The sequence below is a fragment of the Zeus faber genome (assembly GCF_960531495.2).
Source record: "Zeus faber genome assembly, chromosome: 18".
Taxonomy (NCBI): Eukaryota; Metazoa; Chordata; class Actinopteri; order Zeiformes; family Zeidae; genus Zeus; species Zeus faber.
This window is the reverse complement of record NC_137210.1, coordinates 58,875-83,520: the sequence shown is the minus strand read 5'-3', so window position 1 is coordinate 83,520 and position 24,646 is coordinate 58,875. Positions and strand designations below refer to the sequence as shown.

The following is a 24,646-nucleotide window of genomic DNA, read 5'->3' as shown; positions in this document are numbered from 1 at the left end:
TGCTGATCTCCTGGGACTTTAGCGCATGACCATCTTTAAAAGTTTTCTCAGAATCGTGCGAAAAACAAAACATCCAGTGAGTGGCAGTTATGTGGATGGAAACACCTTGTTGATGAGAGAAGTCCACGGAAAATGGTCAGATTGTTTCGAGCTTACAGAAAAACGGTGGTAACTCAGATAACCACATTGTACAATTGTGGTGAGCAGAAAAACGTCTCAGAATGCACAACACGTCAAACCTTGAAGTGGATCGGCTACAACAGCAGAAGACCACGTCGGGTTCCACTTCTGTCAAGGCTGCAGTGGGAATAGGCTGACCAAAACTGGACAGTTGAAGACTGGAAAAACCTAGCCTGGTCTGATGAATCTGCTGAGGCACACAGTATGTAGGGTCAGACTTCGGTGCCAAAAGCATGAGTCCATGGATCCAACCTGCCTTGTCAACAAATAGTCCAGGCTGGTGGCGGAGGTGTAATGGTTTGGGGAATATCTCTTTTTTTTTTTTTTTTTTTTTTTTTTTTTTTTTTTTTTTTTATAAAAGCACACTTTGAACCTGTTAATACCAATCATTGCTTGAATGACATAGCCTATTTGGGAATTGTTGCTGACCATGTGCGTCCCTTCAAAGCCACTATTTACCCATCTTCTAGTAGCTACTTCCAGCATGATAATGCACCATGTCACAAAGCAGAAGTCTCCTAAAACTGGTTTTATGAACATGACAATAAGTTCAGTGTTCTTCTGAAGTGTTCTTCAATGGCCTTCCCAGTCACTGGATCCGAACACCTTTTGGTATGTGATAGACCGGGAGATTCGCAGCATGAATCACGTTTTCTAACAGCATCAATATTTAATTATGGATTGTAAACATAGCTAGAAAAGCTGTAGTTTGACTTATGATGCCCTTGCCCTCTGCTGGGTTGTATTACAGTATTGTAATGCTTTGATGTTGTTGAATTATATCATTTATATTATTTTTGCTTCATTTACATTTATCATTGTCCCACCCTACCAGGAGCACATGCTCAGTCGTCAGGGCCAGCAGGGCTGGAACAGTCTGTTCGACCTCCTGCAGGCTGAGCTTGCGGCACGGCCATCTGATGCCCACGTCAACGTGAAGCTGGTCCAGCTGTTCACACAGGACGGGCGGCTGGATGAGGCAGTCAAACACTGCCTTGCTGCCGACAGGAGGGGCCAGCTGCGCAACAGTCTTGACTGGTACACAGTGGTGGTGCAGACACTGCAGGTCGGAAAGGGGGGCTGGGGTGTTAAGTCGTTGTGTACTTATTATGTGAACTTGGTTGAATATGCAGTCTGCCTGAGTCCATCCAAACAGGGTGTGGTTTTTGTATATTTAGGCTGTAAATGATAACTGTGGGATTATATTGGTATATTGGAGGAAAAAGGGGCGGGGGGGGGGATACGATGTTTGAAAGTACATATACTCTTACTCACTTTTACAAGTAATTTCTATGATGGAGCCAAAAACTGTTCCAGCACTTTTCTGTTCTGCTGGGCTAATCCACCCACTCTAGTCTTTCCATCCCAGGGAAAGCGGAGGTACACATCAGTTTTAATTTAAATCTCAATTTATTTGCACAAATTACAGGGTCCACCATGCAATCTGTGGTGAGAGTTGCCCTTAAATTGTGTCTACTACTCTGCAGTGTAGTTCACTTAAGCTGTGTTAAACATTGGTCGGCATGTTTCAGGAGTACTTGGCTCAGCCCGGTGTGGCCAACAATGAGAAGATGTGTCGCCGCCTCCAGCGAGAGCTGCTGTTGGCCCACAGTAGTGTGCTGAGACTCAAACTGTCTACCAGTGGAGTGCAGCCCAGCCTTTATGCTCTGAAATGGTGAGTATATGTTTGCTACATGGGCAAAGGCAGGCCAGTTGTCTATCAACAGGCTTTTATCGAGATGGAAATCAATTTTCTAGTGAAACTAAGTTTTAAGCCAGCCAGCCATCACCACCAAGCTGGGGGTGACAGCTGACAGCCTGACATCTATATGGACATGACATATTCCAAACATTACTTATTATTTCACTTTTTTTTAAATTATTCTATTGTTATTCTTGGTCTTATTCAAGTAAAATTTTAGTTTTGCAGCACATTTGCCTTCATTCTAGAGTAAGAATTTTATATACCCTTATCCTCAAAGTCTAAGGATAAACAATGAAATCTTTCCAGAGCTGTGTTTCCCCTACTCACACATTCTTCACACTTTTTTCAACCCCAAACATTTTGCGTCCCTGAAGTTTAACATAACACTTTATTAATCCCTGGGGGAAATTGTGTCTGTGTGTCTGTGTGTCTGTGTGTCTGTGTGTGTGTGTGTGTGTGTGTGTGTGTGTGTGTGTGTGTGTGTGTGTGTGTGTGTGTGTGTGTGTGTGTGTGTGTGTGTGTGTGTGTGTAGTTTTGACCAAGCCATGCAGTTGCTAAGCACCACGGCAAGCAGTCAGCCAGACGAGCTGTGTGAGGTGTTTGGTGAGATGCGGGGTCTCCTGTACCTGCATGCAGGAACCCTGCTGCTGAAGATGGCCCAAGAGCGCGAGCAGCCTTGGAGAGCTGTCAAAGACCTAGCTACACTATGCTTCCTGGTGGCTTACCAGGTAAGGACAGCCAACTGGACCACTAAAGCAAAAACAAGGGACTTCCACAACATGCAAGCAATTGCTCTCCAAGCTGTAGGAAATATGTGACCCACCCAGAGCTCCCAGAATGCAAATGGGGGTTGGCAGACAAAGCAAGCCTCATGGCTAATTAACATAATGCTGAATGGGCCAATCACAAACAGCGTCAACAACACACAACTAATCTTGTTTTTAAAAAAGCTTTTATTTAACAATAGAAATATACATGTTTTATAGAAGTGGAATTATTTTGGAGTTTAAAACAACACAACAAAATGTAGAGTATCAATTATAGTCTCAGAAAATCGGAACATCTGTCACCAACCTCAACGGACTTCCCCCGTCATCAACTTCTTCCGTTCTAACAACAACGGGCCTATCGTCGTTTTCCTCCGGTGGTTCTTGAAAATTATCCTTTTCACCGTCACATTCAGGTTGAAATCCGCTGTTTGAAATGTTTCCAAGTCTGGAGTAATATCAGATTCAGCAGCACTGTCGTTCTTTGCGGCGCTGTCGGAGAACTGACTATTATCACGGAAAATGAAGTCCAGTACGCGCTGCTAACACTGACTTGGATCTATCGCACTGGTCAGATTAAGGTCCGAAGTACGATTCAGAGCTTCCGCCACCCACTTTGTATAATCCATAATGATACAGAGAAGAAAGTTTTCACAAACGAGTGAGACCGAAACACCCCCGTTGCTGCGCTTTAACAGTCTGTATACGGAAGTGACGTAGGTGCGTGATGCAAAGGGTTCTTCTACACAGTTTCACAACAATGGCTCAGTGTGTGTAAAAGTATTACCATTTAAAGGTTGAATTCTATCAAAACGGTTTCACATTGTGACTTCATATCACATGGAATATGGATGAATGTTCTTCACCTGGTCGGTCGCTTTTAAGGAATCCATCGATCGGCGTTGTTCAGCGCTATTCATCGTCTCGGTTAGTTAACTGTGTTTCCCCATGTAATCTAACTGGAATATTTAACTCCATTGTTGAACATTTTCCTACTATTTATAAATCAAACGATTTTGAAAATACGTTGAGAGATAAAAAAAAAAAAAACCCTCAAAGGAACGAATCTGGAAAAATCAAATTTTCCTTCAAGAAATATTTTTTTTCAACTTACTTGGCTGCTCCTAGCGATTTTAGAAATGTGCCAGATGGCGGATTTTGCTGCGGTGGGTCACATGTTTGTTTTTTTCAGCCAGCGTGCACAGCATGAGCAGGTGCTGTTGTTCCCTGATGGAGAATGGAGCAAAAAATATATATATTGCAGTCAGAAGAGACGGATCTAAGCTCCTTCCTTCACAAATCAAGAGTAAAACTTTCCAATCAATTGGAAAAGTGCAATTCAGATTATATTAGTAAAGTACCTCGGCCTAGGCGGTTTTTGCTCAGTTAATTCCAGCAAGTTTGAATTAAATATTTTACAGATCTAGCACTGTTTCTGTGTTTGTTGTCCATCTATTAGGTTCCTCGACCAAAGTCCAAGGTGTCCAAGGTAGATCAGTCACCCCCCCAGTTGCTGGAGCTGATGGCCAGTGACAGACAGAGCCAGGCCGGGCACATGCTTCTCAACCTCAGTACAGGCACTCCCAGCTTTATCAGAGAGGTCAGTCCATGTGTTCACACTTTGAGTTGAATTTGAAATGCTATAAAGGTTCAACACACTGTTTTTTCTTCTTTTTTTATGTTAAATTGAAAATTGGCATATAGTATTTTGATGGCCCTAGGTTTATGAAACATTAAAGTGTTTGTGTTTTTTTTTTTTTTTTTTTTTTTCTGCAGGTGGTTGAAGCATTTGGAAATAGCAGTGGACAGGCCTCTCTTTATGAACTTCTGTTTGGACATCAGGGCTCAACTGGAACCTCGTTCATCGCTAATGACAATGCTCACTCCATTAGCACACAGGCCCCTGAGTTGCCTGACCTGGCCAAGTGGGACAATGGTATTTTGTAACCTTTGTCACTCCTAATTTCAGTGTCTCCTCTAGATATAGTCGATTCCCAGAATATAAACAGAACCCCAGGAAATGGGATATTGTCTAGGTGAATTAACCAATCATCAGTAGAAGATTAAAAAAACACCTTGAAAAAGATAAAGCCAGTGCTCGACATTTGTCCGCTTTTTGAGACACTTGTCCGGGTAAAAATGATAATTTACTTTTTAAATTTTGTTTGCAAATTCCGATGCACAACAGTTTAACGCATCCAGTGTCAACATACAAATGATTTAATTTATGAATGTATGGCTATACTGAATCTGTTTTCACCTCAACAAATCATTATCATATTAATTTAGATTGTATATAACAATAGGCAATGCAGAGTGAAACCAATGAATGTTCAGATAAGCATCTCGGTGACCTGCTTTCACTATTTTATTATTCTCATAACAGACATTCAAAATTACATATGGCTATTGTAGTTTTTATTTGATACATTTTGTAGTTCTTAGAGTAGCTCCAAAGATAAGGCACCTTATCTTGAAACACACGTCACCACTAGGGGGCTTAATATAGGGTCTTTAAACAGGGTAGCCAACATAAATGTGCAAACTTCCTCTGGATCAAACAGAATGAAACTTTCAGGGCATCTTCTGTCATTTAACACATCCAACTGCTGCTGGGACGCATCTAGAATGCTCTTCATCTAATTGCGAGCAGTTCCTGCTCTGCGAAATACTTGGATTGATTCCTGATTGGTCAATCAAAGCATTCTGAGTTGAAAAATGCATTCATTTCATGTCTGTATCCTGAATGTATTCATTTAACTAACGTCAAATAGCTGAGTAATGAGTGGCACACAAGTGCTGGGTGATGGGGCCAAATTTTTTATCACAATAAAATATTTCACACCATTCGGTAACAATATTTATCGTTATAAACCTATATGAATCACAATTTATGTTAAAACATTTTTTTATATAAAGATTTTTTTTTAAACTTTGATTAGTGGAATGAAATAAACACTTTAGTCTATTTTAGTCTTAAAATAAAAATCTGCATTGTTCCAAATTTAACATTATTATTTTTTAACAAAATAAATATCAAAGAAAAATAGGGGTAAGAAATCAGAAAATAAAATGCTAAATATTTTTATACAATGATCATGTACAGGCACTTGAGTCGGAACTTGAATATCCAAAAAACAAGGGCCAACCTATGACTGTATGTGGCCCTGTTGTCAACAATACATCTTTCTCCTCCTGATTGAATTTTGTACACTGCCGCTCGGTCTCCGCTAGGGGTGGACAGATCGATACAAAAAGTATGAATACTATATCTCGTTTTAAAGACAGATTCTCGCATCAATGGGACGCTAGAATCCATAAGCAATTTTACTTATTTTTGAGCGAGAAACTGATCCCGTAGTGATGTGTCTGTTGTGTCCGACTTCTGTGGACGATGGGAGCCCACCACGTCAGAGAGCCAGCCTATTTATTTTTTTACATTTATTTGTAAATGAATACAAATTCCATAACGTATTTGTTAAATACGATCCAGAAACATCTCACTTGGGTAATAACATTAAGAGCCAAGTATGGTGAGACTTTTGTATGTTTTATGTACCAAATGATCTCGCTCACTAAAAAGAGCTAGAATTCCCAGAAATCCCACATGGCAACTTAATACCCCCTGGTATCTACAGTATGTCGGTGATTCTGCCTTGGTATTACTTGGTATCGGATCAAACCAAATTTTGCGGTATCGCCCACTCCTCTTTTATTGCTTATTGCTGCGGTGTGTTTGCAAGTGAAACCTACTCGGGAGGGTGCGTGCCTTATTTCTATAGCGACAAACGCAATTGGCTAGAGGTGAAAAATCAGCTTTAGATTGTCCAAATGTATTGGCTTTTCATTGCCACTTTCCTCACTCATCTATAAAGATCAAATCTGCGGAACACTTTAAAAATAAAAATTATCAAGCTTATTTTATTTCTACACAGAGGAAAAAAAATCCCGATCATTATCGTTTTATTGCCCTGCACTTCAAGACACAGTCTTTTTTTTTGTTTATGACTTATAACTTGTCCGGTGGGTCAAGTCAATTTCTCTTCCACTTGCCTGACAAAAAATCCACTTGTCCTAGACAAGCCTTAATGTTGAAGCCTGTGAAGGGAAAATGTATTTTGCCTATTTATAATCCTGAAGATCCACAGCTCAGCTGACATTGATGTGTCTGATCACCTTAATTCAAGATGTTTATTATCAAAGAGCCATAATATTTCAAGAGCATTTTATGACAGACCAATTCCACATTACTGCCTTTTTACATCCACTATATCCTAAATAAAAGTGTCTACGTGCTCCTTAGGATCCATCCTGTTCCATGGAGGAGATCTGCAGCACCTGAGCTGGATGGGTCTGCAGTGGGCCCTACTGGCCCAGAGGCCAGCACTGCGAGACTGGCTGAAGCAGCTCTTTCCCAGACTTACCCTGGAGACTTCCAAGCTCAACACCAATGCACCAGAGTCAATCTGCCTGATTGACTTGGAGGTATGCTTATACTCAAAAAGAATCTTCCCTTAATCTCTTAAATTTTAGTCAATAAATTAGGTCAGAGTTATGAAAGTAACTGTTGTTCAACGAATTCTCTATTACTGCCAGAGGCTGTGCCTTGGCACCTTGAAATCCCTTGCGCACATTATCATGTGAAGTATCTATACCAACAAAGTCAATCACCTGAGTGACGTAGATTTATGCCTCCCGTATTATACCAACCCCAGTTTACACATCGATGCCCTTGAACAAGGCATTTGCTCTAGAACTGGTTAGTTGGTCCCTAGGTTCTGTGCTGGAGCTTCGCACTGCTCCCTGTGACAGTGCAAGTTGCAATCCTTGATTTTTGTTTCTTCTGGTCTACAGGTGTTTTTGTGTGGTGTGGTTTTTTGCTGCCACAGCCAACTCCTTGAGTCTGCTAAACTGAACAGTGGGATCCAGGAGCAATACGAGCCCCGATGCCTGCCGCTTCCCCTGCTTCGCTTTCTCTCCAACAACCGTCAGAGAGAATGGTGGGATGCCATCTGCAGCCTGATCCACAAGCAAGCTCTGTAAGTCCAGGCAGAGAATCTCTTGGGCCCAGATCAGTTTCAGTGTCGTCGTCGTTGTCTCCCCCCCCCCCAAAAAAAACATTTTTAGGCTTGGTGGTACGCAAAAAGCTATACCAAGCAAAATGTATGTTCGCTTGGCGGTAGCGGGACGGTAGCTCAGGAGGTAGAGCTGGTCGTCTAGTAATCTAAAGGTTGCTGGTTCGATCCCAGGCTCCTCCTCCTAGCATGCTGTAGTGTCCTTGAGCAAGACACTTAGACCCCTAATTGCTCCTGATGGCTGCGTCCGTCGGTGTTTGAATAATTGTAAGTGGCTTTGGATAAAAGCGTCTGCTAAATGTAATGTAATGTCGCTGGCTGCCATAGAGAATGAATGAGATACTGTTGCTTTTGTTGCTGTATGTGTGAACGTGGGTCAGACTTGAGTTGTAGTTACTTCACCACTGGTACAAGGTATAGTCCCTTAGTGCTTCCAAATTGGGTGTCTATACATTGTGATGTAGATGGTCTGGCTTGGTGTGTGTGTATTTACGCAGGCCTGGCATGTCTGCAAAATTGCGGATGATCGTGCAGCATGGGTTGAACACCCTGAGGGCCGGAGAGAAGCATGGCCTGCAGCCAGCGCTGGCTGTCCATTGGGCTCAACATCTCAGCAACAAGGTAAGGAATGTGCATTGAAAAATGTGCGCTTTTTGTTGTGTGCTGCAAAGGGAGATTGGCCATATTGAGGGTGACAGCTGCACTCAATTACACCTGGACTCAAAAGGTGATTGAATGAATGGCCACTGTTAGATCTTGAAATCACCCAAATCAGAGTCCTCAGTTAAATAGACTAAATTCTGTAATCATTCATTTTTTCTTTTAATGAAATACATATTGTATAAATAAGAATTTTTAATATCGTTGCCATACAAGGGTAGATTTGTCTCCATATTAATTGTGTGAATGTGTTTACATATGTATACTGTATATAGACTATATAATAGCAGTATACTGTAGGTATGCACTGGAACATAGGCATAAGGGCCTGTATCATCTAAGTCACAGGGAAATAGTGTTTAGTCTGAAGCAGGCATTAGTTGTTGCTGATTATTTTTGGAACCGCTCACAGAAAGACACGTCTTACTTTGAAATGCGGAAAATTATGTTGTCACGTGATCACTTGGTATCTGAAAAGGGCCGAGTGATACGAGTGGATTTATGGTTGCACTGGAGGAAAGTTTGTCTCAAAACTCTTGTATGTGTGTGGAAAATAAAATAACACACTTAGAATTTAAATACACAAATGCCAGTTTGAGAGTTGTAAAGGTTAGGGAATTATTTTTCACAAATTATTTTTGCTTATTTGTTAATTAAATTAACATGTTCATGGATCTTTTTTTATTTACATATTTGCTATTTTTGTATGCTATTTGTGTATTTGCTAAATAGTTTTATGAGTTTACAAATCTATATTGTTTTGTGAAATTTTTATATTTACAGATTACAAATGTGCACATGGATTGCTATCTATCCACACAAATAATATTATAATATAGACAAATCTACCCCCATACTTACAGCTGAAGAGAAGAAACAAATGCAGTCTTTTTATACGTGTTTTTCTTCAGGCAATGATTTGCCACTGAACTATTTTTCTATGACTCAATCCGCTAACCAGAGCATAACTTTCCTCAGAGGCAGTTATTTCCAAAGATAACATGCAATGTTGCTCTAACCCGATTGTAAATGAGCTGCCTGTCCCATTTCTTTGTTGATACACCAGGGCATGGGAGTGAACTCTTACTACGATCAGAAGGAATACATTGGTCGTAGTGTCCACTATTGGAAGACACTCCTTCCGCTTTTTGATAAGATTAAAAATAGACGCAGCATCCCGGAACCACTTGACCCTCTCTTCATCCACTTCTCCTCAAGAGAGATCCAGGTCTGCTACAGTTTGAATTGTTTGACTTTTTCTTTTTTTTTTTTCATCCACTAAAGAATGAAATGCTGCAATGGTTTTCACTGGTTACATGGCCCGGGGGAGAATTCATGGTCAGGAAACAACTGTGGCAGTTAGATATCAACTCTAAGACCCAGGCAAAGCATTGTAATCCAGGTTTCCTTTTGACCTCCTAACTAGATCCATATATTATTTTGGAACTTGATCTATGGGTCTGTCCACACAACTTGTCTCAGATCTCAACCCTGAAAGCCTATGAGGAGGAGGCCATGATAGCGTTTGCTTGTCTCCTGGACATAGAGGGCAAGACGGAGGAGGCCATCGCTACCCTGGAAACCATTAATAATTTGTTATCTACCTGGCACCTTGCACAGGTAGGTTCTTTTGTTTTTTTGGGTTTTTTTTTTCTGTTTTTTCCCCTCTTCCAGCTTCACTAACTAAAAGAGTCATCGACTTGAAGGTACCATTTGTTCCCCAAGACGCCATTAGCTTATTCTCCACCACTTGTGTTAGTGGCATGGCAGTAGCTTGCTTTAATAGACACTTTCCTGCAGATCTATCAGCGGCTATCTGAAGAGGCGGGCAATGGAGTAGAGGAGACCCAGGACCGGTGTGTGACCTTCCTCAGAAAGTACAGGACTTACTTGTCCAAGATCTACATTGCTAATGCTGACGGCATAGAAAAGGTTGGTGCGTTGATCTCTGATGGATCAGTGATGTTTTTTGTATGATTGTATACAAAAAAAATATTGTTTACACTGATCAGCCACAACATTGATACCACCACTAATAACCACTAATATTGTGTAACCGTGTATTTTCACGGTTCACTGGTTGTCCTTCCTTGGACCACTTTTGGTAGGGACTAACCACTGCATACTAGGAACACACACAAGACCTGCCGTTTTGGAGATGCTCTGACCCAGTCCTCTAGCCGTCACAATTTGGTCTATGTCAAATTGGTGGTGGCGCAGTGCATTGCACTGCTGCCTCACAGCAAGAAGGTCCTGGGTTCGGCCACCATCCAAAGCGCGCGCGTGTGTGTGTGTGTGTGTGTGTGTGTGTGTGTGCGCGCGCGCGTGTTGTAGTGTGTGTGCGCGCGTGTTGTAGTGTGTGTGTGTGTGTGTGTGTGTGTGTGTGTGTGCTGTGTGACGATTAAAGATTGTTCTTGAAAGTCGCTCAGATCCTTACGCTTTGTCCTGCTTCCAACACATCAACTTCAAGAGCTTCCTGTTCACCTGCTGCCTAATATATCCAACCCCTTGACAGATGTAGTTAGAATGAGATGAGCAATGTTATTCAATTCACCTGTAAGTGGTTTTTGGGGCTGCCACCTGAAAGCTGACCAGTCTAATCATCATTAGTCAGAAGCTTATCCGTCGACTGAGATTCTTCAAGTCGAGCAGTCGTTTTTTTTTGTTTTTTTTTTTGTTTTTTTTTGTCAGTGTGCAGACCTCAGGATAAAACACTTAGAAGCTTATAAATGCACGGAATAACATTTCAATGAAGAATTATAAATAAGTCTAATATAATATATTATAAATATATTTTTATATGAGTTAATCATCCGCATCTGGAAACGGATGCGAACACTGCTCTCCGTGCCCCCGATGCCAGAGAGCCATTGCCCCGTTCTTCCAAATAAAACAACTAAAAACACTGTTTTTAGTTGTCTTATGGGGGCATGGAGGAAAGGGGCACGAGTATGGATGGGTGTCGTTTCGATTTTAACGATACTTCTACTCTTCCAGGTACTGTTTATCAAGCCGGTAGAGGGAGCCGGCCCCGCCCCCTCGCACATATACCCATTCAGCTGATGCATCAGGAGAGGGAGAGATGTCTCTTCTGACAAGAGCAAAAATGCTTCTTAGATGAATATCTTAATCTTGCAAGTTAGAAACGGGCTATATAGCCTAAATATATAACCTGCCTAAACAGCCTAAATATATGACCAACAAGACCTCAATCCACCTGTCAGCCCTGTTTTCTACCTGGGGGGACATGAACTGTGTGACTCTGAACAACCATACTCTCACAGGCGACCCAAGTTGCCAAAGCGGACGATATGTGCAGCTAATGGGATTCTTAAATCCCGAAAAAATTGACACCTTAACATTAGGAGCATAATATCAAAAGGAGATCAAATTCAACATCTACTGACGGACTCTAATCTTGCTCAAGGAATGTTCTTGTGTTTGACGTACATGGGCCAGACGTGACCGCCAAACAGACCGGGCGGGTCTGGCACAGTGTAGTTCCTTGAGCACTTCTTAGCTCTGAGTGAGACCTGGCTTAATTGTAATATCGCAACCAGTATGATTGATGTTTCGGCTATGTTTGCTACGGAAAGGATGAATCATCTGGCAGGGGAGAGGACGTATTGTTTTGTGTCAAAGACACTTTTAAATGTAACAAAATCAAACTGGACACATCTTTAGAATGTCTAGCCTTAAATATATTATTGTCCCCCAAGATGAATTATAACGTTGTAATCCAGTATAATCAACACATGACGTCTCATTTTATCATAGTTTGGATGAATTGCTGAAACTGTTAATTTGTCGCTCGGAATCTCTCTTTTTTGGAGACTTGAATATAAATTGGTTAGACAAAAGAGGCAAACAAAAGTTGAAAATGATAATGTCAATAACATTTTTAACAGTTGGTAAAGGGTCCAACAAGAATTACAAGAATGAGTAAAACCATGATTGATCTAATAGTCACAAACAGACCCAAACAAGTTACAAGGACGTATAACTTAACGGGCCTTTCTGACCGTAACATGAACCTGATTGTCAGAAAACTAACAAAACAGCGTCTACCGATGTTTATGAATGAACATAAACCAAGGAATGCAGTCATTCCCAAAAATAAGATGCAACAATTTGAAAACCAACTAAATAATGACTGGAATAACGTTTTACAAACAACATTTAGACAACTGCTGTCACACTTTGATGAAAACACTCAAAGAACTGATTGAGAAATATACACAAATCTTTATATGCATGCAACGAAGAGTCTCTTTTCCCTGGCTGAATAATGATATTCGCCAGTTAATGGGGAAAAAAAGAGATCTTGCACTGAAAAAGGTACTGTTCACTAAAACAAATACAGACCTCCTGATCTTTAAGGGACTGAGACATAGGGTAGTTAGGGAACTGAGCAAGGCAAAAACTACATATTTTCCACAACTGATTGTGGAATCTGAAGGAAATGGCACCTCTCTTTGGAAACACCGAAATAGTCTTACTAAATTCAAGCCCAGTCAACGAAAATCAATAACAGAGCTGGAAGTAAATGGAGTGACGAGCACTGACTCTAGAAATTGCAAATTAATTTAATAATTACTTAATTCAATCAGTGGAGGAGCTTGCTGAAAATTTTGAACCAGTAAAAATATCACAGGTTGATATGACAGACTCATCACAGTTTTTATATTTTAAGGAGGTTGACCAAGAGAAAGTAGGTAAAATCATCAACAATTTAAATAACTCAAAGGCAAAGGATCTGTTCGGGTTGGATACTGTGCTTATCAAAACACACAGCTCCACCCTGGTCAAACCTATAATGCATTTGATAACACTCTCCATCGGAACTGGTGAATTCCCACAAAGCTGAAAAACAGCAGTCATAACGCCAATTTTTAAGGCTGGAGCACCAGACCAAGCAGGCATCTTTAGACCAATTTCTATTCTACCCGTTCTCTCAAAGGTCTTGGAAAAAATGATTGCAGAACTGGTTGATCACCTTGTAAGCAATGAACTCATTTATCCTAAATAATTTGGATTTAGGCAAGGGTACTCAACGGAAATGGCCAACTGCTGTCTCACTGAAAACATCAGGAGCTCGCTAGACAAGGGTAATGTAGTGGGAGTGGTGTTTATAGACCTTAAATAGGCCTTTGACACCGTGAACCATGAAGTACTTCTGAACAAACTTGGCACCTTTCACTTTTCTGAGCAAGCAACTGACTGGTTTGCATCATACCAGTCAGTTGCTCCAGGGCATTCCACAAGGCTCGTTCTTAGGGCCTTTGCTCTTTAGCTTAAACATAAATGAATTACCAACATGCTGTAAAAGAGCTGGCTGTCAGATGTACACTGATGATGCAATAATTTATGTATCAGCCAAAACCCCTTGTGTAGTGTGGAAGAAATTCTTCTGCAATGACCGGTGAGGTTAATCTGCCCGCTACAAGAAAACAAAAACTGAGAATATTCAAGATTATTTATTCTGCAGAATAAAGACAGAGGTTTAGTACTGCTACAAAGCCGTGTTCTGACCAGTCTAATCTTATTTCTGATCAAGAGGGCTTTATACAACAACAGATGGTGTGGCTTGGGTCAGAAGTCATTTACAAGTCAGTGTCCCTCAACTGTCTCCCTGGATGTCACATCAAACAGTGAATTCACAGGAACTTGTAAATGACCTGGCAGACGCAGATTAGAATCCCTTACAATGCACCTCCAGGCTCCCCTGTGGTTATTCTGTGGTTATCTCCTTACAGGGCCAAATGTGATGTGGTTCTTCCTTGTTACAAATGACATTGTAGAGAGAGAGAACATTTCTCTTTACATAAAGTTGGGAGGTTCCTGGGAAAACAGACTGTTTTAAAAACACTCCCCCTCTGGAGGTAGAGGCCTTTGTCCTCATTCAATATAAATGATCGTAAGCATTTTTCTCTCACAGTAGCAGCAGAGATATTAACAAATGAAATGGAGGCTGTATGTATGGCCCAAAAACAATCATCTAACCTTGAATCTTTAAAATACTTTGTCAATGTGTTTTTCCATGAGAAGGAAAGCAAAAGATGAGCTTACAATTAAAATAGATTAAGAGGAAATACAGGAAGTCGTTGATTTTCAATTCCTAGGTGTCATTTTGGACTCCGAACTCAAATTTGATAAACACGTTAAAAAGCTATGCAAGATCGTAAAGACAAATCTGAATGTTTTAGAGTAAAACATTACATACCTCTCAAGGCAGCTCAACTGTTCATGCATACCATGGTATTTTCTCACCTATCCTATTGTGTTACTGTATGGAGCCAGGCTTCACAGTCAACTGTCAAACCCATTATATCACTATACAAACAAGCACTGAAAATAATGGATCAAAAACAAATGAACTGGCACCACTGTATAATTCTGAAAAAGTACAACTTTCTCAGTTATGGCAGCTTTATCAAGTTCTCTTCTATTAAATATATTTTTAAATGTGTGAACAATCTTACCCCAGCTGTACTTTGTCCATATGCAACAAAAACAAACACCACAAACAGAATCACCCCAAGGGATCAGCAAATAACAACTGCAGATACACAGCGCAAAACCACGTCATCTGTTTAAGTAAAAGGGATACATTTTTGGAATGCCCTACCAACTGAAATAAAAACACAAACTGATCTGAAACCATTTAATGAAAAGGTGAAACACTGGTTGAAACAAAACCAAACCTGTGATCACTGATCACATACACATTTGTATCACTGATTGTAGTGTGATGTAATTATTGTACGATCATGTAAAGAATGTCTCTACCTATTTTGTGCTTGCTTTAACTTACGTAGTTCTGGTAATGATGTGTAATGACCTTTTTTTTTTTTAGGTAGAAAAGCCAAACCAGGGACAGTGGTCGCAAATTAGCCTCGGCTAGAAATCCTATATGCGGATAGTGTATATGCAACACATCTGTGTTGCATATACACTACTCACAAAAAGTTATGGATATTCTGCTTTCGGGTGAAATTTCAGGATGAAGATAAAATGCACTATAATCTTTACAAGGTGAACTTAATTTGACCTTCTCTAAACTTTTAGATGCACATGTCCATCTGTTCAATGTTTAAGTACTTTTTGCACAACTTGCTGTTCTCTCACAAGGAGCTGAACGGCAAAATTCACAACAGGTGTTTGATCCATGAATCGACCAATAAATTTCCTGGTTGAATTAGAATTGGTATTCAAACAGTCCTCTTCTTCATCATCATGCTACCTATGGGATCAGCTGAGTCGCCGTGTAGAGGCTCGTAAATCTGTACCCCAGAACCTCAATGACCTGAGGGCCACCCTTCAAGAAGAGTTGGGTGCCATGCCTCAGCAGACAATAAGTCGACTTGTGAACAGCATGAGACGTCGTTGTCAAGCTGTAGTTGATGCTCAAGGGCACATGACATGTTATTAAGACATTGACATTTTTTGTTGTGGAATACCCACCACTGTTGTTGGCTTTTGTTTCAATAAATTGTTTGAGATGAGGAAATCACCATTGCATGCTTCTACTTAAATGCCCTACTTTCATGATATAATATCACTGTAGCGTGAGCTTTTTACATTTTCCATAAATGTCACCTGAAAGCCAAATATCCCTAACATTTTGTGAGTAGTGTATGTGTTGCATGTTTTTGTAACCTTTTACAATGTTTATGGCATTGTCCCTGAAAAATAAATTAATATTCTTAATTTCTCCAGTACTGTTAACAGTACCGGTAATGTTGGAGCTTATCTATACTACAGTCTTTAATAATTTAGCCCCAGGGCCCTTTTATTGCCGGGTGGGTCTGTACCCATTCCTATGCACAACGTTCCTCCGTGTTCCTCTGTGCCCCCCACCTTCGCATTGAACAGCCAAATCCGATTCGACTGATAAAATTGACTGTGGGTTTTTTTAATGTTGTGGCTGATTGGTGTACAATCATGCTGGTGTATGGCAAGGCTACATTGAACCTCATTTATCAAAACTTTCCACTCAATCAAACCCCTTAGAGATCTGGTGACTGTAGGCCATTGGAGTACATTGTGTACATTTATTTAAATTGGCTTTTCCCACAGCTGCCTGTACCTATGGAGGACGTGATGGGCCTCCTAAATGAGGTGAACCAGCAGCTGGAAGAGGTGGGTGAGATCACAGAAGAGGAGGAGAAAGGGGGGGACAGAAGAGCGCCAGTGCACTCTAGCCCAGACACTGCTGCGGTTATTTCTCATATCAACTTCTCCACTACCTCACCTAACAAAAGCATAGTCTCTCCCTCTAAAACGCACCCGGTGAGAATCTTTTTTTATTATTTATTTTATCATTTGGGTTTGCACATGCTTTGATGGCCCATTTGTTCTTTGAATACAATGTGTATACTATTTAAATTTATATTTCTCCCAAGACACCTCCCCATTGGGTCGAGGACCAAAAGACCCTCCTCCAGATGCTCTGCCAGCAAGTAGAAGCTCTCAAAGTAAGTTTTTAAGTTACACTCTTTTAATATCTTTTATCCTTACCTTGGTACATTTAAGTTATATTGAACTATTGGTAAGGTTTTTTTTTTTTTTTCTGTGTATGCTGTATTGTAAATGAGTTAAAATGCTGTGTTCAAAATAGATATTGGTCTACTAAAGCAAGCTATGTTCTAACTTCAACTGCTAATATATGTGATGGTTTAAAGAAACACTATGTAACTTGTTTACCTTAAGATAACCGCTTCAAAATCATTATGATGGTACATTGACTTCTAATATGGAGAATGGCACCTCTTTGATTCCCACCACCCACTAAATTCTGTTCATGAACTATGTAACTTTGGTGGTTTAGCGCGTTATGATTTTCACCACTACGTAACTTCCTTGATGTTTGGCTTCGGTAATAACTGTTTTTTGCCAGGTAAAATTTATTTGGGGGGAAAAAAAAACAACTGAAAAATTATAAACTTGCCGGTCAAAATGTCTGGTGAAAATTCCCAAATAAAACGTAGCCGCTCCACTTCTCCAACAGCAGCAATGAGACAGGCCAGTGGTGCGCCTGGGACCTGCATTTAAGCCGCTGCGCGCCAGCACTTTCATTACGCCACAGTGGTTTGGTTCACCCTCTGACTCGCGCCTGCCAGCCGATCTGCCAGGCCAAACACATCTGGTACCTTCACCGGTACAGGGGGCTGATCCCTGCGCCCTCTCTCCCTGGAGCTCTGGGGAGAGAGGCTCCAGGGGAGCCGTGGACTGAGTGCTTGCTGAAGTGCCAAGGCCTGTGCAAAGGGTGCTGTAACCTAGGTGTACATTATATGTGCGTTTGAAACAGACTTATTGAAAAGTGACCGATATGGTTCATAATTGTCCAGTAAAATACATTATTTTCTGACACTGGACCGAGTTTTACGACAGTGCTGTAACGGTGCAATTGCAGTCAGACAGTAGGGGTGCCAAATACCAAAAGTTACATAGTGCTACTTTAATGTGCACAATATTTAGATGTCATCTACCTATTTACATACTGCCATTACTTTACTTTCTTTCCCTGACTATGCTCTTCTCTTTATTTGATAGTCACGGAAGGTGAGGGTATGCAACAATTTCTAATCTTAATGTCAGGAACGTGAGCTGTATACATCCTGACATTAGAAATTGTAACAAGATTAGAAATTGTATGCATTGTGATTTAGAACAAAATATAAAATGTGAAAATAATGAAATGCTCTGTTATCGATTGAAGGCAATTTACACCAGCCTTTTTGTATTTTAGAATGAGGTCCATGATTTGAGGCACAATTCCTCTGGAAACATGGGCTCCTCTCACCACAGGATGTATGGAGAGAGCTACGGAGTTGAGGGTATACAGGAATCTTACACCCCAGTACAGGCCTTCCATGGGTCTCCCCTATCAGGTTTGTTAGTAACAAGCTGTGTGTAGTGCCAGATTTGGTGTTTTAAAAAAAAAAAAAAAAATTGCTTGAATGTTGAGTAATTGAATTTTTTCCTCAGGATTGATAGTTATTTAATCTTCTGTGGTATTTTAAACATACAAAAGGTTGTTTTACATATAGATTAATTGCAACATTTCTGATTAATCACAAATTTGATAATGTTGGAATTTCATGGAAAACATGAAAAATTATATCACTGTGTTGAGCTATGGGGATGGTAGCTCAGGAGGTAGAGCTGGTTATCTAGTAATCTAAACGTTGCTGGTTTGATCCCAGGCTCCTCCTGCTAGCATGCTGTAGTGTCCTTGAGCAAGGCACTTAACCCCTAATTGCTCCTGATGGCTGCGTCCGTCGGTGTTTGAATAATTGTAAGTCGCTTTGGATAAAAGCGTCTGCTTAATGTAATGTAATGAGCTCATTCAAAGTTATTTTAAAACTGCATTGTATCCTATATTCTAAAACTTCATTGTACATTGTTTATAGATTTGTATTCTGGCACAGATTCTGTACACTTTTGTTATCGACTTGAACACTGGCATGTTTTTCTCTCCTTTGATATGAAATAATACACAATCTAATGATATGATTTTTTTATTACATTTATATCCACCGTGGGGTCTGACTTGTGAATTATCATACAAATTGGGTCCTAAATTGTATTTTAAGTGGCAGACACCCTGTACACAAATAGGCTATTGCTTACCTACAGGGCATGGGGTAAGCATTAATTTTGGTCCTTTTGATTAAAGAAATTGCTGCTTTTCTATTTAACAGTTTTTAACCCGTTTTTTAATGAACTGTCACTATAAGCAAAGGTTTAAAATTGGTGTAAATGAACAGAAACAGGTTTTGAAATGTATACATTTTTCTCCAGTTGCTACCACAGGGCCCTCTGTATACTACAACCAGTCTCCGGTTTACAACTCCCAATATTTACTTCGCACCGCAGCAAATGTGACCCCCACAAAGGTAACTAACTATGAGTATCAAAAGTTGCATCCCTTGTTTGCCCATAGAGAAATCAGACTTTTGACCTTTTCCTGTGTACTTTGTTTTTTCAAAGGGCCCTGTGTACAGCATGAACCGTATACCACCACAGCAGCATATATATTCCTATCAGCAGCCCACTCATACACCTCCCCTGCAAACTGCTCCAGCCTGCATCTATACTCCACAAGACCAAGTCTTTGGTGCTCCTCTCCGCTTTGATTCACCAGCTACAAGCCTCCTCTCTCCATATAGTGAGGATTATTACAGCCAAGGTGTCACTCAGCCATCTACCAATCCACCTCTTCCTGAACCCGGGTACTTCACAAAGCCCTCTGTAGTTCCTGTTCAACCACCAAAGAGCATTGAGGGAAAACCTGTGGACCTTGGGAAGATCTCATTTGGCCAACAGGCATCTGCTGAAGTAGCCATGGTTCCTGTTTTTGGATCTGGTGTGGCTGCTCAGTCCACACCACCATCAGCATTTAAGTTCAATTCTAACTTCAAATCCAATGACGGAGATTTCACCTTTTCTGCTTTTCGTACTAAGCACAACGAGAGCTTGCTTGGTCTACTGACTTCAGACATTACCACTAAAACAGATGGACATTCTGAGCAGAAACCTCTCGCTCAGGATCCACCTCCCAGTCAAACCGAAATCTTCACCTTCGGCAGCAAAAATGTCACTGGCTTCTCTTTCACAGGCACGGCACAGAGCACCAGAGGCCTGTTTGAAAAAGTAGAGCCCTTTAAATTTACCACTGTTCCCAAGCCTGTTTTTGAGATGGCAAAGTCTCCTGAAGACGTGCGAAACCAACCTGCGGAGAGCGACAATGACAGCACTCATGTGGAGGAGGATGAGGATGGTCCTCACTTTGAACCCATTGTGCCCCTTCCTGATAAAGTAGATGTTAAAACTGGGGAGGAAGAAGAAGAGGAGATGTTTTGCAACAGGGCCAAGCTGTTTCGCTTCAACACAGAGACTAAAGAGTGGAAGGAGCGGGGCATCGGCAATGTGAAAATTTTAAAACACAACACTTCAGGGAAGGTGCGCCTCTTGATGAGGAGAGAACAGGTCCTGAAGATCTGCGCTAACCACTACATCAATTCTGATATGCTCCTTAAACCCAATGCCAGCTCAGACAAGTGCTGGGTCTGGAATGCCGTTGATTATGCAGATGAGCAGCCAAAGCCTGAGCAGCTGGCCATCCGCTTCAAAACTGCAGAAGAGGCAGCGCTTTTCAAAACAAAATTTGAAGATGCTCGAAAAGCCATGCCCAAGTCACCAGTAAAGCAGGACCAGCAGGAGAAAATGGAAGCAAGCTCTAAACTGCCTGAACCCCCAACCACAACATTTGGAGCGCAATTTGCATTGAAAGAGGGTGAATGGGACTGCAGTGTGTGCTGCGTGAGAAATAAGCCCACAGTTACCCAGTGTGTTTCCTGTCAAAGTTCAAATCCTAATATTCTGTCACAATCAGGCAGCAAGACTGCAGATGAATCAAAAGATATTCCTTGCAGCTCAACAGTAGCAAGTGCCTTTACCTTCAAATTTGGTGCAGATTTGACAAAGAGCACTACATTTTCAGGATTTGGGTCATCTTTACCCTCATCATTTTCTTTTGGCATAGGTGCCGCACCATTAGATACTGCTAGCAGTGCTGGTGGTCCTGTGTTTGGAGCTGAGTTTAGCAAAAAAACAGGGCAGCGAGACTGTTCAATATGTGCTGGAAGAAATAAGTCCTCTATTGACAGCTGTGTTTGTCAAGCTTCTAATCCCTCAGCTAAATCCATTGCCACAGCACCAACACACAGTGCCACAGAACAAACACAAATTGAAAACGTGCCAACCACCAAGCCTTCCGCCTCTTCCTTGGGCTGTGGTTTTGGTGCCCAATTCATCAAAAAGACTGGTCAATGGGACTGCACAACTTGCGATGTAAGAAATGAGGCCTCAACGAACAATTGTGTTGCTTGTCAATCTCCTAATCCCTCCTCTAAAACTGCTTTAACACTAGCTACTTCTGATCAAGCACCAAAGCAGTTCACCTCCCCACTTGGCGCTAGATTCGGAGCCCAGTTTTCCAAGAGGCCTGGCCAGTGGGACTGTGAAACATGTGCTGTAAGAAATGAAGCCCTTGTCTCTAAATGTGTTGCTTGCCAGACCCCATGTGACACCCCCTTCCTGGGAGCCATGTTTGCTAAGACAGCTGGAGAGTGGGACTGTGACACTTGTCTGGTAAGGAACAATTCTTCTGCTAGTCACTGTCTGTCTTGTCAGACGCCTAATTCTAATGCAACCAGTCTGGCTCCCTCCAGTGCGACATTCAGCTTTAGCTTGGAAAGTAAAACTTCATCAAGTCACCCTACTAGAACAGACTTTGCAGCCAGTTTTGGAAGCAGCAGCACTTTTCAGTTTGGTCAAAGCAAAGACAAAGATTCTGCTGCTTCCTTCAAGTTTGGAGCACCACAATCTGACATTGGTACAATTAGTGCTTCAAGCTTCTCATTCTCAACGCCCAATGCAGCTGGTGGCTCTAAGTTTGGGATTGAGGACATTCCAAAGGAAGATTTTGCAGCTCATACTCAAAGTCCTGCATCGGGGCTTGCTTCTATGTGCCTGAAAAACATAGCTGACCAACACAGAGAAAAGGAAAAAGATCCCATGCCATCTCATATTAAAGCTGACGTCGATCAGAATCCACTATTCACTGGTAAACCTAACACATTTAGTTTTGCGGACTTGGCAAAGTCTGCTGGTGGTAATTACCAATTTGGCCAGAAAGACCCCGATTTCAAAGGCTTTTCTGGTGCTGGTCAGCAGGTCTTTTCATCTCCGCGCAAGTTGGACCTCTCGGCTGACCAGGATGAAGAGGATATGTACAAGACTGAGGAGAATGACGATATACAATTTGAACCTGTGGTTCAGATGCCTGAAAAGGTAGACCTGGTAACAGGGGAAGAGGATGAGCAGGTTCTTTACTCCCAGCGAGTCAAGCTGTTTAGATTTGATAGCGGCACCAGCCAGTGGAAAGAGCGGGGGGTTGGAATCCTTAAATTTCTGAAAAATGCCACCAATGGCAGACTGAGGGTATTGATGAGAAGAGAGCAAGTTTTGAAGGTGTGTGCGAACCACTGGATCACTACTACAATGAACCTTAAGCCATTAGCTGGCTCTGACAAAGCATGGATGTGGCTTGCTAATGATTTTTCTGATGGAGATGCTAGACTGGAACAACTCGCCGCTAAGTTTAAAAACCCAGATTTGTCTGCGGAATTTAAGCAGAAGTTTGAGGAGTGCCAGAGACTCCTTTTGGATATCCCATTGCAGACGCCCCACAAGCTTGTTGACACTGGCAGAACAGCCCAACTCATTCAAAAAGCTGAAGAAATGAAGTCTGGATTGAAAGACCTAAAATATTTCCTTACTGATGAGAAAACCAAACTCAAGGATAATGATGGCCAAGCAGAAGTCACAGAATCCTGCAGTGTATCAGGGCTGGTTATCAAGCCCCATGCTGAAAGCACAGGTCCCACCTTGGAATGGGATAACTACGACCTTAGAGGTCAGGCTTTAGATGATGCTGCTGACACTTCTGTGTATGCCTCTCCGATTAGCCGCAGCCCCATTAGAAAGAATCTTTTCCGCTTTGGAGAATCCACTGGTGGGTTTAATTTCAGCTTCCAGCCTGGCATCAGCCCATCTAAATCTCCTGCTAAGCTCAATCAGAGCAGGACATCTGTTGGTACTGATGATGAGCAAGATGTAACCCATGATGAAGAAAGAGATGGTCAGTATTTTGAACCCGTCGTCCCCTTACCTGACCTTGTGGAGATTTCAACAGGAGAAGAAAATGAGCAGGTAGTCTTCAGTCACAGAGCCAAACTTTATCGTTACGATAAAGACCAGTGGAAAGAGAGGGGCATTGGTGATCTCAAAATCCTCCAGAACTATGACACTCGTCATGTGAGGCTCATCATGAGAAGAGACCAAGTGCTCAAGATCTGTGCCAATCACTGGATTACGACAGCCACTAAGCTGGAGCCCATGAAAGGCGCAGAGAAGGCCTGGGTCTGGAGTGCTTTGGACTTTGCTGAAGGAAAAGATGGAAAAGTCGAACAATTGGCTGTTAGGTTCAAACTGCTGGATGTAGCCAACACCTTCAAAGAGGTCTTTCAGAAGGCCAAAGACGCACAGGAAAGAGGGGAGCTACTGACACCAGTGATCTCAAGGGTGGCCACTCCTAAAGGCAGCGGAGCTTCCAAATCTGTGACAACGGGGCTCCCAGTGTGTGGTAATGCCGCCATTTCCATCTTGGAGGAGACTACCAAGGAATGCACGCACCTGTTTTCACACAGTAAGCCAATCACTATGATGCCTCACAGCCCATCCAACCCTTCTAAAACTTTAGTGTCCCCTCCTAAGTTTGTCTTTGGTACAGATAGCCTCCAAAAAATCTTTGGCTCCCCAAAGTCTTCTGAGTTGGAGGGTTCCTCATCTAGTTCCAGAGCCACAGAGGGTGGAGTTCAAGCCCAGGCTTTTTCTACCACACCTGCATTCAGAATTCCAGAGAGAGGTAGGACCGAAAAATAGGTAGTTTTGTTTTGGCAAAATCACGTGTCATTTCCTTCATTGGCAGTTTTTCCATCGTTAACCCAGCATCCTCAGTGGGGTTGGGATTTGTTTAACACACAATACTAAAATAAAAATAAAAATAAAAAAATATGATACTATGACTATATTAGGCCAAAGGTACCACCAAATTCTGCAATAATTTTTTGCCACTCAATTGTTTACGATACACAATATTTAAGGATATTTAAGCCTAAAATAGCTGTTTTGAATTCATTAATTTGATAGATCTTGCAAATAGCATTTTTACTTGTCATAGTCAATGCTTCATCCTACAAAAAAAAATAGCCCAAGCTTTTGATTCGTGTGTGCATCTGTTTGCGTTCTACCTGAATAAGCTGATATCCATTCAAACCACTCTATGAAAACGTGGTAATACAGCAATCACACGAATTTACCCTCTCTTATGAAGGCAGTCATAGTTCACAGCAAAATTATATCTAAATTGCAAGTACAAAAAAATGCAAGTTTACCAATAATGGATCACTAGAGAAGAGTTATTGATTTCACTTTTTCTCCCATTTCACTGCTTCCCATTTTTTCTGTCGTCAATGGCCACCTCCAATACTTTTTGTATTTTTGAGCTCAAATTTACTTTTTAGGAAGTTTTTTTTTTTTTTTTTTTTTTTTTTAACGTTTATCCATGGTTTATACTCATGCCTCATGTAGTAAGTAGGTAGCTTTCACTCCTGCGCAGTCCATACTAT

At 41.4% G+C, this 24,646-nt stretch overlaps 1 protein-coding gene across 3 annotated transcripts in view; it reads left to right on the top strand.

The window, feature by feature from the left end:
- The window catches only part of ranbp2 (RAN binding protein 2), a 71,900-nt gene that overhangs the window by 12,041 nt on the left and 35,213 nt on the right, over positions 1 to 24,646 (top strand). For 2 of the 3 annotated variants that reach the window (XM_080019013.1, XM_080019012.1), the window contains exons 5-20: positions 1,016 to 1,246; positions 1,713 to 1,855; positions 2,418 to 2,613; positions 4,112 to 4,252; positions 4,429 to 4,588; positions 6,956 to 7,137; positions 7,507 to 7,691; positions 8,225 to 8,348; positions 9,454 to 9,615; positions 9,870 to 10,007; positions 10,188 to 10,319; positions 16,467 to 16,679; positions 16,793 to 16,864; positions 18,139 to 18,280; positions 19,194 to 19,288; positions 19,383 to 23,883. In XM_080019013.1, the coding sequence (XP_079875139.1) occupies positions 1,016 to 1,246; positions 1,713 to 1,855; positions 2,418 to 2,613; positions 4,112 to 4,252; positions 4,429 to 4,588; positions 6,956 to 7,137; positions 7,507 to 7,691; positions 8,225 to 8,348; positions 9,454 to 9,615; positions 9,870 to 10,007; positions 10,188 to 10,319; positions 16,467 to 16,679; positions 16,793 to 16,864; positions 18,139 to 18,280; positions 19,194 to 19,288; positions 19,383 to 23,883 (6,817 nt within the window). The remainder of the gene's footprint in view (positions 1 to 1,015; positions 1,247 to 1,712; positions 1,856 to 2,417; positions 2,614 to 4,111; positions 4,253 to 4,428; positions 4,589 to 6,955; positions 7,138 to 7,506; positions 7,692 to 8,224; positions 8,349 to 9,453; positions 9,616 to 9,869; positions 10,008 to 10,187; positions 10,320 to 16,466; positions 16,680 to 16,792; positions 16,865 to 18,138; positions 18,281 to 19,193; positions 19,289 to 19,382; positions 23,884 to 24,646) is intronic. The other variant, XM_080019014.1, reaches the window with a different exon arrangement.